Source organism: Oryza sativa, chromosome 5 (genome assembly GCF_034140825.1).
Source record: "Oryza sativa Japonica Group chromosome 5, ASM3414082v1".
In the NCBI taxonomy this organism is placed as follows: domain Eukaryota; kingdom Viridiplantae; phylum Streptophyta; class Magnoliopsida; order Poales; family Poaceae; genus Oryza; species Oryza sativa.
The window spans coordinates 23122724-23137715 of NC_089039.1; the positions used below are offsets into that span (position 1 = coordinate 23122724).

At 47.2% G+C, this 14992-nt stretch overlaps 3 protein-coding genes across 3 annotated transcripts; 2 read left to right on the top strand and 1 right to left on the bottom strand.

The window, feature by feature from the left end:
• Nucleotides 1-177: 177 nt before the first annotated feature.
• LOC4339064 (ammonium transporter 2 member 1-like) lies at nt 178-4329 on the top strand. Its single transcript, NM_001420531.1, has 3 exons — nt 178-1052; nt 2257-2542; nt 3527-4329. Exons 1-3 carry the CDS (start codon nt 429-431, stop codon nt 4075-4077), a joined length of 1461 nt encoding a protein of 486 aa, NP_001407460.1. The 5' UTR covers nt 178-428; the 3' UTR covers nt 4078-4329.
• A 91-nt stretch (nt 4330-4420) lies between these two features.
• LOC4339065 (uncharacterized) lies at nt 4421-5248 on the bottom strand. Its single transcript, XM_015784077.3, has 2 exons — nt 4717-5248; nt 4421-4622 (listed from the first exon to the last, which is right to left on the bottom strand). Exons 1-2 carry the CDS (start codon nt 5143-5145, stop codon nt 4548-4550), a joined length of 504 nt encoding a protein of 167 aa, XP_015639563.1. The 5' UTR covers nt 5146-5248; the 3' UTR covers nt 4421-4547.
• Nucleotides 5249-11232: 5984 nt separating this feature from the next.
• LOC9267076 (RING-H2 finger protein ATL66) lies at nt 11233-13575 on the top strand. The gene is made up of 2 exons (XM_015782375.3): nt 11233-12190; nt 13039-13575. Exon 1 carries the CDS (start codon nt 11530-11532, stop codon nt 12112-12114), a length of 585 nt encoding a protein of 194 aa, XP_015637861.1. The 5' UTR covers nt 11233-11529; the 3' UTR covers nt 12115-12190; nt 13039-13575.
• Nucleotides 13576-14992: the final 1417 nt, after the last annotated feature.

The following is a 14992-nucleotide window of genomic DNA, read 5'->3' on the forward strand; positions in this document are numbered from 1 at the left end:
GAGAAGAAAAGTTTTAAGTAAAAACTAAGGAAGAAAAGGCGCATCACGCCACACACAACCATATCCCGTGGGCCATCTTGCGAGAAATGGCTGCCTCCGGCGTTGACTCGGAGGCTTTGGCTACCCTGCTCCCCTCGCCATTTCATTGGCCGTTTCGTGGCCATCCATCACGAACTCGATCGATTCCCCTCTTCGAGCCCGTACCAATTATTAGCTAGTTTAACTCGTACGATGAATCACGCCGAAACACAATATAAATGGTGGAGTCGGCTCGCTGTCAAACGCGCGGGAGCTCGCGCCACTTGTAATTTTTCGCGTCTCCTCTCGTCCGGCACAGCACAGGAGCGCGGACTTGAAGACCTCAAGTAGCGATTCGTCCGTGCGGCGCGGCGCAAGAAGGGAAGGGAAGGGGACTAGGGGAGGGCGAGATGGCGGCGGCGGGGGCGTACTCGGCGAGCCTACCGGCGGTGCCGGACTGGCTGAACAAGGGGGACAACGCGTGGCAGCTGACGGCGTCGACGCTGGTGGGGATCCAGTCGATGCCCGGGCTGGTGGTGCTGTACGGCAGCATCGTGAAGAAGAAGTGGGCGGTGAACTCGGCGTTCATGGCGCTCTACGCCTACGCGTCGTCGCTGCTGGTGTGGGTGCTGGTCGGCTTCCGCATGGCGTTCGGCGACCAGCTGCTGCCGTTCTGGGGCAAGGCCGGCGTGGCGCTGACCCAGAGCTACCTCGTCGGCCGCGCCACGCTGCCGGCCACCGCGCACGGCGCCATCCCGCGCACCGAGCCCTTCTACCCGGAGGCCACGCTGGTGCTCTTCCAGTTCGAGTTCGCCGCCATCACGCTCGTCCTCCTCGCCGGCTCCGTCCTCGGCCGCATGAACATCAAGGCCTGGATGGCCTTCACCCCGCTCTGGCTCCTCCTCTCCTACACCGTCGGCGCCTTCAGCCTCTGGGGCGGCGGCTTCCTCTACCGCTGGGGCGTCATCGACTACTCCGGCGGCTACGTCATCCACCTCTCCTCCGGCATCGCCGGCTTCACCGCCGCCTACTGGGTACGTTCGTCTCTCGTTTTTTTTCCTTTCTTTCTTTCTTTCCTCTCCTCAGTTGGATCACATGTCATTGTCGGAATCATGACGTCACCCACCCCGGTTTTTTTGATCCGGCGACTTCACTGTTCCGGCGTCTCGGGTTTGTCCAACGCGTGTTAGGTACTGGTACTACCCTGTACCATTTGTTTGACCCATCAATCTGGATTCCTCATGAGAATGCATCACACTCCATGACAAAATTCTCAATAGAATTTAGTCGTAGTACGTACAATGTCTAGACCAGAAATTACTTCATGTTCAAAGTCACCATGGGGGAAAATTAGTAGAAAATAATGGAAATCAATGCATCAGCTGGTTGTAGATTTTTTTTTCTACCCTTTGGGAAGTCACATGATACGTAGCATCACATTGCCGCTGATAGGCTGATAGCTGCACCCAATAAAAGGGTTAAAACACCTTTTACCACATGGAATGTGTGAACATTGGACCGCGTCCATTTGCTTCGGCTGGTGGGCGGCGGTGATGGCTGCCGCTGCCTGCCGTGCCCGGAAGACTTCGTTGGCGCGCGCTCCATTTTTTTTCCTTCCTTTTGTTCTTGCGGTTGCTGTTGTGTTTGGGGTCGCAATCGTGTGTGCCACTTTGCAGCAGCAAGCAGATACACGCGAGCTTATTAAGAAATGGTGTGGTTCCACACCAACACCAGGAAATTCAGTCTAGCGTCGTGGCCGGAAATTTATTATCTCGATCGTTGTCGTCGATAGTAACTGCACGCTAAAATATCTGGTGATATTGCTTCTCGTGTTATCCAACTTGTGTGGCTAATGGTTTGGGTCAAGAATAGAGAAAACGGCAAGTTAAAAATGGGCTTATTTTCTGAGTTTCTTTTGTGATCGGACTATCTGAATTTTGCAAGGACTGTACTAGCTAGGCACGTTTGGAATGAAAATCTTTTTCCGTAATAATCCGAAAATAAACTTTTTCTACAAAGTCGAATAGAATCATCTTGCGCGTTGAATTTTGCAAGGACTGTACTAGTTAGTAGCTTTTTCATGCACGGATGGTTTTTTACATTAAAAATTTTGACACCTTGAGTTACCTACCAAATTTTATAATTTAAAAATGTATGACTCCTAATATATTTTCAAAGATGCTAAAACCACCCTTTAACCAATCGTCCATTAAGACTTCTAATGCGTGTGGCTGGCAGGTGGGGCCAAGGCTGAAGAGCGACCGTGAGCGGTTCTCACCGAACAACATCCTGCTGATGATCGCGGGCGGCGGGCTGCTGTGGATGGGGTGGGCCGGGTTCAACGGCGGCGCGCCGTACGCCGCCAACATCGCGGCGTCGGTCGCCGTGCTCAACACCAACGTCTGCGCCGCCACCAGCCTCCTCATGTGGACCTGCCTCGACGTCATCTTCTTCCGCAAGCCGTCCGTCATCGGCGCCGTGCAGGGCATGATGACCGGCCTCGTCTGCATCACCCCCGGCGCAGGTACCATCACGAAAAATCTCCACTCCTTATAATTTCTGAATTTATCATGTCCCATTTAGAACACGGAGATTTTATATATTTGAAATGATAAAATATTAATAGTGGTAATGTTCGTTATTTCACATCATCCCTAATCCCCTATTACTGATATTTGAGCCTTACAATCAACGAGTCTATCAACGAGTCTTCTTCCATTTTATTATTGGCTCTTTCTAAATTTCGAAATAACCTAATTGATTGTGAATATGTTATTAATTGACTTAGTAAGCTATAAAAGGGAGAATAGCTAATATGGTCCTTAATCTTTCATATTGTACAAACAAGCCCTTTAATTTTGTCATATGTGTTATATAGTCCTTGGTCTCACCAAAATCGTCACATAGATATGCCATGTCACATTCCTATGCAAAATCTATATGATTTGTCCAATTTACCTTACATATATCATAGGAAAATAAAAAACAAAAGGTAAAATATAAGAGCAAAAATATACCTCAAAAGGGTGAAAAAAAGGATAACTATTTTTTCCTATAGTTATGTCTAATTCACCCTTATATTTATTTTTCTACGATATACACGTAAGGGTAAATTGGACAATTCATCATAGATTTTGCATAAATGATGACATGGCATATCCATATAATGATTTTGGTGGATCCAAGAACTATTCTAGACCTTATGACAAAGTTTAAGGATTTCTTTAGACCATTTAAAAGGTTAGGGACTAAACTGATCCTACAGAAAAACTTTAGGGACTAAAGTAGCTATTCTCCCGCTATAAAAACTCTTCTTTCTTTTTTGCAACGCACGGTTCCTGGCTAGTCTTGGAATGATTCTACATTTATATCCGAGGCAAATAAAAAGAAGTTTCGTATGTTTTTAGGTCCGGTTTTGCAATTGTTGTCCTATGCTGCGTTGTGCTTGTGCTTATTTTTCCAAATGTCAGCAGTAATTTGTTGGTTTTATTCACAATTGTGTAAGCAGGGCTGGTGCAGACCTGGGCGGCCGTGGTAATGGGCATCTTCGCCGGCAGCGTGCCGTGGTTCACCATGATGATCCTGCACAAGAAGTCAGCGCTGCTGATGAAGGTGGACGACACGCTCGCCGTGTTCCACACCCACGCCGTGGCGGGGCTCCTCGGCGGCATCCTCACGGGCCTCCTGGCCACCCCGGAGCTCTTCTCCCTCGAGTCCACGGTGCCGGGACTCCGCGGCGCGTTCTACGGCGGCGGTATCAAGCAGATCGGCAAGCAGCTCGGCGGCGCCGCGTTCGTGATCGCGTGGAACCTCGTGGTCACCACGGCCATCCTCCTCGGCATCGGCCTGTTCATCCCGCTGCGGATGCCCGACGAGCAGCTCATGATCGGCGACGACGCGGCGCACGGCGAGGAGGCCTACGCGCTGTGGGGCGACGGCGAGAAGTTCGACGCGACGCGGCACGACCTGTCGAGGGGCGGCGGAGGCGGCGACAGGGACGGCCCCGCCGGCGAGCGCCTCTCCGCCCTAGGCGCCAGGGGCGTCACCATCCAGCTCTAGGCGCGCCACGCCACGCCACGCCGCGCCGCGCCGCGGCCTGGCCTCTAATTACACGCGCGTTTGTACTGTTTTTGGACGTGTTATTGTTTAGGAGTAGTGAAGTGAACCAACGATTGACTGCAAGGTGAAGGGTGAGAACGCGAGAGACCAGACCACTATAGTCTATAGTACATATGGATGCTGTAATGATGTTGATCCGAGTTCGTTTTTCCAACACGATAAAGGCCGACATGCCTATTAAATTTTCCAATCTATCAGGTCGTGCTTGCTACGTGCAACCGCTCTCTGATCAACTAGTACGCGACGTGATCCAATGTTGCAATAACGTAGTAGATGCATGCTGTATTCAATAACACCACCACCCAAGTGACTTGTTTTTTATTGGATAAAAGTTCAACAAGTTTGTGATATGGTACAAGCTCTGCAAAGAACAGTCTCACAGGGGTGTCAAAATGCAGAGAGCTCGCGTCCTAGAAGACGGCCATGAGCTCGGCTTCTCCCAGCACATGCCCCTCGATGGCGTCCATCAGCTTGTCCTTGGTCACCTGCAAGCAATCAAGAATCAACCACCGTTAAACTAATCCTTAAAACAGCACATGTAATCGCAACAAGATATGGTTCGATCGGATCAAAACTTGCCTTGTTGCCGAGGTGCACCTCGTCGTCGAGGGCGTAGAGCTTGAACTGGATGCGGTGGCCGCGGGAGGGAGGGATGGGGCCGCGCCAGCCGGGCTGCTTCCAGTCGTTGACGCCCTCCTGGATGCCGCCGTACTCGCGGGCGGCGGCGCCCTCCTTGCCGGAGAAGCCCTCGGGGAGGCCCTTGACGGAGGGCGGGATGTTGGCGACGACCCAGTGCGTCCACGGCACGATGGGGCCGTCCGGGTCCGGGGCGTCGACGTCGTGCACCACCAGCGCCAGCGACCGCGTCCCGTCGGGCACCCCGTACCACTCCACCGGCGGCGAGATGTCCTTCTTCGCGCCCTGCCCCTCCAGCGTGTAGTGCCGCGGCAGCCGCCCCTCGTGCGCCGCGATCGGGTGCGACACCAGCCTCAGGCTCTCCTGCGCCATCGCGGCACAAACAAACTCTGTTCTTGCTTGACGAACGCTTCGTGTGTTCGCTTCGCGCTCGTGGCGTCTCTTGGTTGATGCGAGAATGGATGACGATGACGACGAGTGCCGCGGCGTGCGCGGCGCGGGGGTTTAATAAACGGAGGAGGAGCGATTCGAGCAGCGTGGCGCGGCGGACGTACGCGTGGCGAGGGTGGTGGAGGGGGTACGTGGAGGTCGGCGCCGGAGTCGTGTCGCGTTTTCCAGAGACGGGGGAAAAAGGCGCGTTGGGGTCGGCCGCGTGACGAAGTTTCGAGAGGCTTACAGGTTTATCCTTTAAGGCCCGTTTGGTTGGAGGGATTTTTACCTGTTTAGAAGGATGAGGTTATTACCTGTTTTGTTTGGTTGGGAGACATGAAAATTTTGATGGGATGGAGATGGGGAATTGAGGAAGGAACTCTTTCCTTTTCAATACCTTGGTAGGGGTGGTAATTTGGAGGGAATTCCTCATTTACTTTACCTAAACAAATCTCAGCTAACCGTTTTCATTAATGACCTAATCTCTAACTAAACTCTATGTCAATTTCCACCACCTCTGCCAAACAAGATATTGGGAATAAAAATCAAATTCCCATCTTAATCTCACCATCAATTTCCTCATGTAAGCTCCCAATCCCCTTCACTTAAGTTGCCAAACAAACCGTAAGCACTTGTTAATCGGCGCAGTGTTTTTCTCTTCTCTGTCCGTCTAGGTGTCTCCCGCTCCCCCGCGCGCGTTTTAGCGCGGAGGAAAGAGAGAGAGAGTTTGGATTTCTCGTAGGAACTGGGCCTGAATTATTATCCATACAAGGCCTGAGCCCGTTCCGATTATATTATAGATGGGTTTAGGCCGTGACAAAATTCCTTCAGCTGGAAAAAGGCCGTGAGGAAGGCCTGTCACTGTAAGGAAGTCCGTTCGGATTGCCTTAAGGAGTAAGTCCACTTGGAGCCCCTCAAATATCCGGTGCAATATAGCTCCCTCGAAGATATCGGTATCACGTACGGATGAGGGATACGAATTAGATTTGACCTATATTTAAGGGAGTTAAAATGGACTTATTCCTTTTCCTTATGCCGATTATATACGGGCCCAATCATCAATACTTCTAAAGCTAGATGGGGACCCAGCCAGCTGATTGGTCCACTTGTCCCATAAGTTTTTCGACACGTGTCGCTTCTAGACTCTCAAATCGATCGCTTCAGTAGGCACCGGCTGGGCCGTGGATCCGCGCATACTTGTGAGCTAGGCCACGCCGGCCTAACCAGCTCCTGGGCTGAAAAAAAATATAAACAAACAAGAGAGCTGCCCCTGCTCCTAAAAAAAAGTGAGAGAAAATAAAATATGAAAAACATATCCAAGGAGGATGTAATGATAAATTACATCAGTTTACTGCTAATTAATACTACCATGAACTAGCCTATACTGTGAGCTTGGGTATTTCTTAATCCTCTAAAAACGTTACATTCAATAGTAACTTAAGAAACTGCACATGTTTTAAAGTAGCGAGCGTGCCGATTCTGGATATACAGGAACAATATGGTTCTCTGCCCATTTCAAAATAATTTATGTTGAATTACTATGAAAATTTTGTATTACAAATTGATCATTCAATGAAAAAAGTGGTAGCTGAAAGTCATTTCCCCAGAAAATAATAATGAATCTAATTCAATTCAATTTTTCTAAGCTGAATTGAGTTTTTCAATTTTTCTAAGCCACACACTACAGTACTGACTATCCACGATTTAACCCGTGATAAATACTAAGTTGTTTTTTCCTTTGACGACCAATATCTACCAACTTCTATTCTAATACCATTTTCATTGATTTATTCAATATTTAACTATCTAGCTAGCACAAGTTCATAAACGCAACAACTATTTTAGTCACCAGCTTTTACGAATCCAGAAGAACGAAACTATAATAAATCAATTCTACTATGAAACAAGCAGGTTATAAAATAGTAGGCGTGCCTATCGGCACGCTAATTTTCTAGTTTAGTTTAAATTCACAACTTGGATATCAGGTCATTAATGGATTTGGGTCGTGATTTTAGTCTTAATTTCAGCCTACAAATACGGATGGGTGAAAATTTCGGACACTAACTGAACCAAGTTGGGCTCGGCCTGGTTAAGACTACGCACTAAAGGAGGTCTTTTTTCTCGTCGCGTCCTTTACGTGGAAATCCAGGCCAGTTGGCCATTCCTTGACTCGTACCGAACTACCGATGAGAATTTTTTTACTCTATGAGAAACTGAACAAAAAGCTACTAAATTGGCTTATTTTTTACGTATACCAATGAGAATTTTGAGTACCATTTGCATTTTTTTAAATGAATTGAATGAAGAAGAACTAAAAGAAGAAAAGTTTTCTCAACACGAGGAGAGATCCCTTCAAAATTGCATTATTGTAAAGGGATTTTAAGTATTTATCTAGGGCTAAGCTCTGGGCCTCTAGCTAGGTTGCATTCCGGCTAATTGGCGCCTCTACTTCTCTGCACTACACTGTAACACTATCTGCACGCCACAGGATCAAACGGTGATTCTATCATGAGCTAATTAGTAGATTAACTGTACTCCCTTATAACTTAAGACGAGAAATGATACATTCTAACACTATGAATCTGAACATACACATATATTTGTAGTATTATAATATATCACATCTCTCTCTGTTTTTTTTTGAGTAGATCGCTGCTTGCATCCATCCATGCATATATCATTCGATGGTCACTTCAGCTTTGACAACAGTGCCACTCTATATTCAGAACACCGCTAAACGATGCAGTCATGCAACAGGGCAGGGCCTCGCTGCTTTCGGCGGTTCGGCCCCCGCCGCAATACATTTCCTTGAGCTGATAACAGCGACGGATCAATGAACCGTACATGCGAGCCATCATCCACCTGACCGGACCACCAGTCCTCCACCACAAACCTCCTCCCTTCCTCGAGGCTCGATCGATGAACCGCACGCGATCCGTCGTCAGATCGATGCAACACCATCGTGCAACAGTGGTCACAGGAAACTGATCAGCTCGCTTTAGCATCAGACTCGCACTCGCCCAGCCACAATTAGCCCAAGTAGGCTACCTCTTTTTCGCGAGATGTTATAGTACATTTACCGTGCATGCATCTGCTCATCGTTTCTGCTGGACAGCTGAATGTGGGCACAGGGCACCGCACGTCGATCTTGCGTCTACTCTCCATCATCAGCTGCGAGAAAATCGATCGATCCAAAGCAAGCTAGATAGGAGTAGCAATTATATGATCCATCGTCCATCCAATCGCATGACAGCGTACTCCGTTTTCTAACTTGCACTGCGTGAAAAAAGTTGTCACTTCACTGATATGATCATGCTTTGGCTAAGTAGCCAACAACTACTGGCAAGTACGAGAACAGCGAGTAGAATGTAGCCATGACGGAAACCGTACGATGGGGATGAGTGGGATCAGGGGACTCATAGTGCGATGCTGGTGAAGAAGATATGGCGCTTTTGCAGTTTTTGTCCGGTTGGATCGCCTACTTTTTCCGCCCACAGCTTAGCTAGTTCGCACTTTGCCATATGCAACCTGGGCAGGGCAACGCCATATGCGCCTTTTACCCGAGCACCGTGCCTAATCTAAGCTTAAGCTCAGCCCAATCGTAATGTGCACTAGGTGCAACAAGGCAACAACAACTGCACTGCACTAGACGTAAGCCCAAGAAAGGAAGAAAGCTAGGAATTGGTGATAGAACGCACGGAAAGTAGCCTGGACAGCCTTCGTCTCCTTCCTCCAGGATATTTTTCAGAAATGATGATAGATAATGGAAGTGATCAGACACATGGCTTTCTGGCTTTAATTCAGTCATTGCCCCTTTTTTGGAGCTGCTAGCTAAGCTAGCTAGCTATCTGTTTCTCTGCTTTAATTTGTGTGTAGCGGTCATTGTTAGGCATGCAATAATCTATTAGCAAAAGGAGCATGATAGTAGATTAGATTGGGAATTAAAGGGTGGTGTGTGTGATATATATGTATGCAGCTAGTGATATGTGTGATCGACCACTCAAAGCCCGGCCGGGGTCCATGGTGTGCAGCGAGCTTTTCGATCGGGCCACAGCCTTATCTCGATCAATCGAGCTCAAAGCGATCTGTGATTTGTGACCGCTACCGTTGCTGCCTTTGATCTCGCGCGCCGCGCGCGCGCGGTCGAGCCGAGAGATCAGGGTGGATTTCACGTAACGTCGCACGCCATGTGTCTTGTTGGCTTCCTGTCTCGGTGGCTAGAGGCGTAGTGCACATCAGAACAGAGGCGCCAAACTGAACAGTTACTACTATTGGTATTTTCTCCTTTTCTTTATCTTTCGAGATAGAGAAAAAAACAAGTGCTGGTATTCTTTTTAGCGGTCTAGATATTTTGTTTTCATGTTTTCTGTTTGATTTACATTATTCAGTTTACTATCGTAGATTTTCTACTTGAATATAGGAACAATTCAATTAGGTATTTTTAAAAAAAAAATAAAAACAAGTGGTCTGAACAAACAAAAGAAGAAAGTTTTTTTTTGAGAAAACATATTTTTTTTGAAGAGCAGAATAAATAATCCATTTTAATGATTCGGTAAATAATATGAAAAGATTACTTAGGTTATTGCTGCATGAGCATTGCTTCAAGTTATTTCAAGTGTTAACTACTGAAAATTGCTTGAAACAAGACGGTATGAAGGCGAAAAAGGCCGCACTACTTTTGTCTTGCTCGATTTTATTATCATCCGGTTCAACTTCCGGTTGTAAATAAAATGGTCATGTTAACTCATGTGTCTACTTGTACCAGCAGCTGTTAGGCGCATAGCATGAAGACATGTACACTCCAATCATACAAACCTGCGTGGAAAGTCGTCTACCGGATGCAATAATATATGGAGCAGTACACACCAACTTATGTACACAAACAATTTGAATATTTACATGACTTTTGTGGCTCAAAACCAACGCCCTCCATTGCGACTTGCGAGTCAATAATATTCCCACAAGCCAGCAAACGTGCCAGCGACATCGCTCGGTCAACAGCTAGCGACCAAATCTTTCCAAGTCGACGCGAAAACGAGCGCGCGGAGCCAGTCGGCCGAGCCCGAAAACGACCGGATCGCTCCGAAGCTTAGCCAGCCGGCCGAGCCGGATGCATCCGTTCGAGCGGCTGTCTTCGTTGCTGCCCCTTTCCCGGAAAACGGAGCGGTTCACTAGTACTTAAAAAAAACATATCGTTTACTCCCTCTGGGTTGATAATACTTATCGTTTTGGATAAGGGCACGGTCTCTAAAAAATAATTTTGACCATTATTTTTTATTATAACATGTATAAAAGTGTTAACAAATATATGATTTTATTAAAGTACTTTTTAAGACTAATCTATACATGTTATTATCATGTTTGAAAGATAAATATTTTAAAAATAATTCATAATCAAAGATTCTAAAATTTGACTTCACTCTTGTCTAAAACGACAAGTATTATTAGCCCGGAGAAAATAGTAGTTTGAAAAGCGTGAGCGCGAAAAACGAGAGCGGGGAGTTGGTAACCAGGGGAAATGAACTAGGATGGACTCCTCCGTTTTCATATTGTAGGTCTTTTTAACTTGTTTTTTTAAACATTTTTAGTTCGAGTAAGATTATGAAAAAAATTAGTAACATCAGTTTTATTAAAAATATATTTTCATAATATGTCTATTTATACTAGAAATATTGATATATTTTTCCATAATTTTAGAAAAAAAATTAAAAATGTTTAACTAGGAAAAAAATGACTTATAATACAAAACAGAGGGGTATTTGAGAAGACGGGGAAATGAGAAAATTTAAAAGATGTGAGAAATGAGGTGTGCCATTGGTGTATGATTAATTAAATATTAACTATTTTAAATTTAAAACAAAAATTAATATAATTTTAAAAACAACTTTTCTGTATGTTTCTTTTTCTTTTCTTTTTTTTTTGAAAAAACGAACCTTTTAGCGTTTAGGTGTTCGACTGCGCGCGCGGCAGCCACGCCTTTACCAACCTTAAAAGGGACGGCCCTGCCGCCTTGAATTTGTTAAAACCCACACGACACCCATCGCGTTTCGCACTCCGGTACACCACGGTGCTCGCGCTCGCGTCGCTCGCCACACCACACGCCACCACCGCGCGGGCACGCGCGCCACTTGCGCGCAGACGCGCCGAAGCTTCTTCGTCTCGATCGCGCCGCGCGCGATCGAGCGCGACGTACGGCTAGCTGCCGCCACCACCACCACCACACGCCGGCCGGAGGACTGGTCAATCTCCCATGTGCCTCCACCGCATATAGCGTGGAGAGCTAGCTAGCTCTACTACTGTGGCTGTGGCCTGTGGGAGCAGGGAGCAATGGCCGCGCAGGAGAGCGCCGCGGGGACGACGAACCAGGTGATGCGGTGGCGGTACGGGGACGTCGACGACAGCAACTTCGCGGTGCACGGCCGCGCCGTGTACCTGCTGGTCGGGCTGCTCGTCGCCGTCGTGGTGTTCGTCGCCCTCTGCCTCTACCTCCGCTGGGCGTGCCACCGGTACACGCCCGACCCGGAGGCCTCCTCCTCGTCGTCGGCGGCGGGGGCGGCGGGGGCCGCAGCGGCGGCGTCGATGCACGGGCTCGACGCCGAGGCGATCGGGGGCCTGCCGGTGACGCTGTACCGCCCGCGCGACTCCTCGTCGCCTCCCGCCGGGAAGGGCGGCGGCGGTGGCGTCGACGACGACCAGGCGGCGCAGTGCTCGATATGCATCAGCGCGCTGGTCGCCGGCGAGAAGGTGAAGGCCCTCCCGCCGTGCGGCCACTGCTTCCACCCGGACTGCGTCGACGCCTGGCTCCGTTCCCAGCCCAGCTGCCCGCTCTGCCGGAGCCTCCTCCTCGCCGCCGCCGCCACCGCCGCCAAACCCGACGTCAACGGCGGCGACGACGACGACTCCGCCGTGTGAAGTGCAACCAGCGCGGCTAGCTGCCAACGCCAAGCTGCTCCGATCCGTCACCCCCACTGACGAAGCGGCCCCACCTGTAAGCTATCACACCACTTGCAGTTGCCTAGCTTGACCGCTTCAGAAAGATCTCGCAATTAAAAAAGAAAAACGCCCGGTTCAACGGCGCGCGGTGCCTAACCACCAATGCGCCACGGCGAGGTGCGTCCTGTCGTGTGGAGGTCGCCGGAAATGGAGCCCTCACCATCGTTCTTTAGTCGCCGGCGTGGGGGCCATGACCTCGCCGGCGATCACTTTAATCTCCTAGCTTTCTGTTCAAGTCTCCAGGGGGAATTTGGAGTGCTGTAAGCTGTACATACCTTTTGAGTATTTAAAACGGGAGAGGAAAAACGCAATGTATGCGGTGGTAGTTCAGGTGGAATCTCTGTAGCTTAATTAACAGCATTAGGGCACTAAGCCAACTGACACGATCGAACACGCAAACTTACCTTTTGTTGTACATACTGTAATCTACTCTACATATGCTGATTGCTACAGGGGATGGATTCTAATAGCTCGAGTGGACGTCCACCCGTTTATTGTATGTCAACTAAATGACTACGAAAAATTTTCAAAAAAATCGGCAAGATAGATCAATATGTAATATATCACTCCACAAATATGCAAGTTAAAATTCAACTTCTACAAGTTGTAACAAAAATAACAAATTTAACTGTAAATATACATATAGTAATTTGAGTTTTGTTTGTTATTTTTGTTACAATCTGTAGAAGTTGAATTTTAACTTGTATGTTTGTGGATTGATACATTACATATTGATCTATCTTATCCATATTTTTTCAATTCCTTTTATAATTATTTAGATGACATGCAATAAATGGGTGGACATTCACTCAAGCGGTTAAAATAGTTTCTCGATTGCAACAGGGAATTCGCTGCGGTTCAGTAAAGTATTTGTGGCTGGATTGTTGGAGTTATCGCGAACAGTGGCACCACAGGCTGAAGCTGCCTGCCCACTACGTAATATTATTTTAAGCGAGACTTGATTAGTTTTCACGCATGCACTCCTGATGTCGTCCACCACCGGCATTTCGATCCAACCGGGGCAACATTCGCTCTGATCCAACATTCGCTCTGATCCTGAAGAAGAGCATGCTCGCAGTAGCAGCAACTTGCAAGCTAGTAGCTAGCAACAAAGTCGACCAGTGATATGTTGATGGAATTGTGGGTGTATAATACTCACGAATGTTACGCATATATAAATAGACTATAAATATAATTTTAGTAAGACTAGAGATATACCGTTGGTTTTCGTCTTTGAGATTAGCGTGTGTTAGAGGGTGCAGTTGTGAAGGTGTGAGTGTGATATTTTTTGCGTTTGTTTACCGTGTAATGAAAAGAAAGAAGTCGACCGGAGATATTCTCCTGCCGAAAAGTGATCGATCGACATAAGAAAATTCAACAGGTGCTGTATCCTTTCTTTTCTGTTCCATAGTGCAGCGGTTCAATTTTAAATTCAGTTTAAAGGGGAGAGATTAATTTGAAAGGGAGACACGACAGGATTGGGGTTATCGCTAATGAAATCATCATCATGGCCCGGTGGTCTACCAGGTGCAACAAGGTTAGCCACTGGCCCGGTGCTTTTGATCATTTTTGATGAACCAGTGCAGCACAAGTAGCTGATGCTGACGGCCGGCGCCTGTCCTTTCCGCGAGCAAGAGGTGGCTTTATTACTCTTTCCGTTACTAAATATTTAACACCATTAACTTTTTAGCACATGTTTGATCGTAAGTCTTATTTAAATTTTTTTATAAAATATGTAAAACTATATGTATACATAAAAGTATATTTGGCAATGAATCAAATGATAGAAAAAAATTAATAATTATTTAATTTTTTTATATAAGATGAACGGTCAAACATATTTAAAAAAGTCAATGGCGTCAAATAAAATATATTTAAAAAAATCAACGCCGTCAAATATTTAGATACGGGGAGAACTTCGTAAGCGGGGTTGTTGATTGCAAACTTGGGACTACTGGAGACATGGGCCCGGAGGATCGATTGGGCGCGACTCCCTCGGCAATTCGCCATGTTCCTGTATGGTCTTCTGCCGGCGCCATTGTAGCGTAATCTATTGGATGAGCGGCGGCGAAGCTGAGCTGCCGTCTTAATTTTGCTTGAGTTATATATATATATATATATGAAACGAAATCGTGCTGTTCCGGTAGCCGGCGCTGCTGATTTTATGAGTTTGTTAGTAAATTAGGTACATGAATTTGTGAGACAATTAACTAGCGCAGCAACCAAAAAGGAAATACGTACAATTTGGTATTCGGAGAGAACTCGAGAGCTCAATGGAACCATGTCAGACTATGATCCAAAAATGCACTTCTCTTTTGCTTTTTAGCCCTAGCGGACAACTTTAGATGCAATTATTGCAGCAACGTGCAGATAAATTCGACGATTGTACGAAGTGAGCATAACTCAACTGATTAAATTCATTATGATGGAACCAACTAACCCGGATTAATTGAAGTTCTAGACTTTAACGGCTAAATATTTTTCAGTGGTAGGCGACGTACCTGTCGTGAGCGAAACGTCTGTGATGACATTGTTAATCTCAAGATATGTCTAACAAGTCTTCCAGAGATGCTCATAGGAGTAGAGTGTGCGTGTGTGTTCGTAGGGGTGAGTGTGCGTGTGTGTTCGTAGGGGTGAGTGTGCGCGCGTTACTAGCGTCTTTTTTTCACGAATTGTATATTATATAATAAGTTGTACCTGTCCTTCTACTGATATTGTCGAGGGGTGACCCTCTCTAGCGGGAGGCTGTGAGGCCCCCCTTTGAGAGTTCGGTCGGGGGCAGCGGGTGAGATTCGAG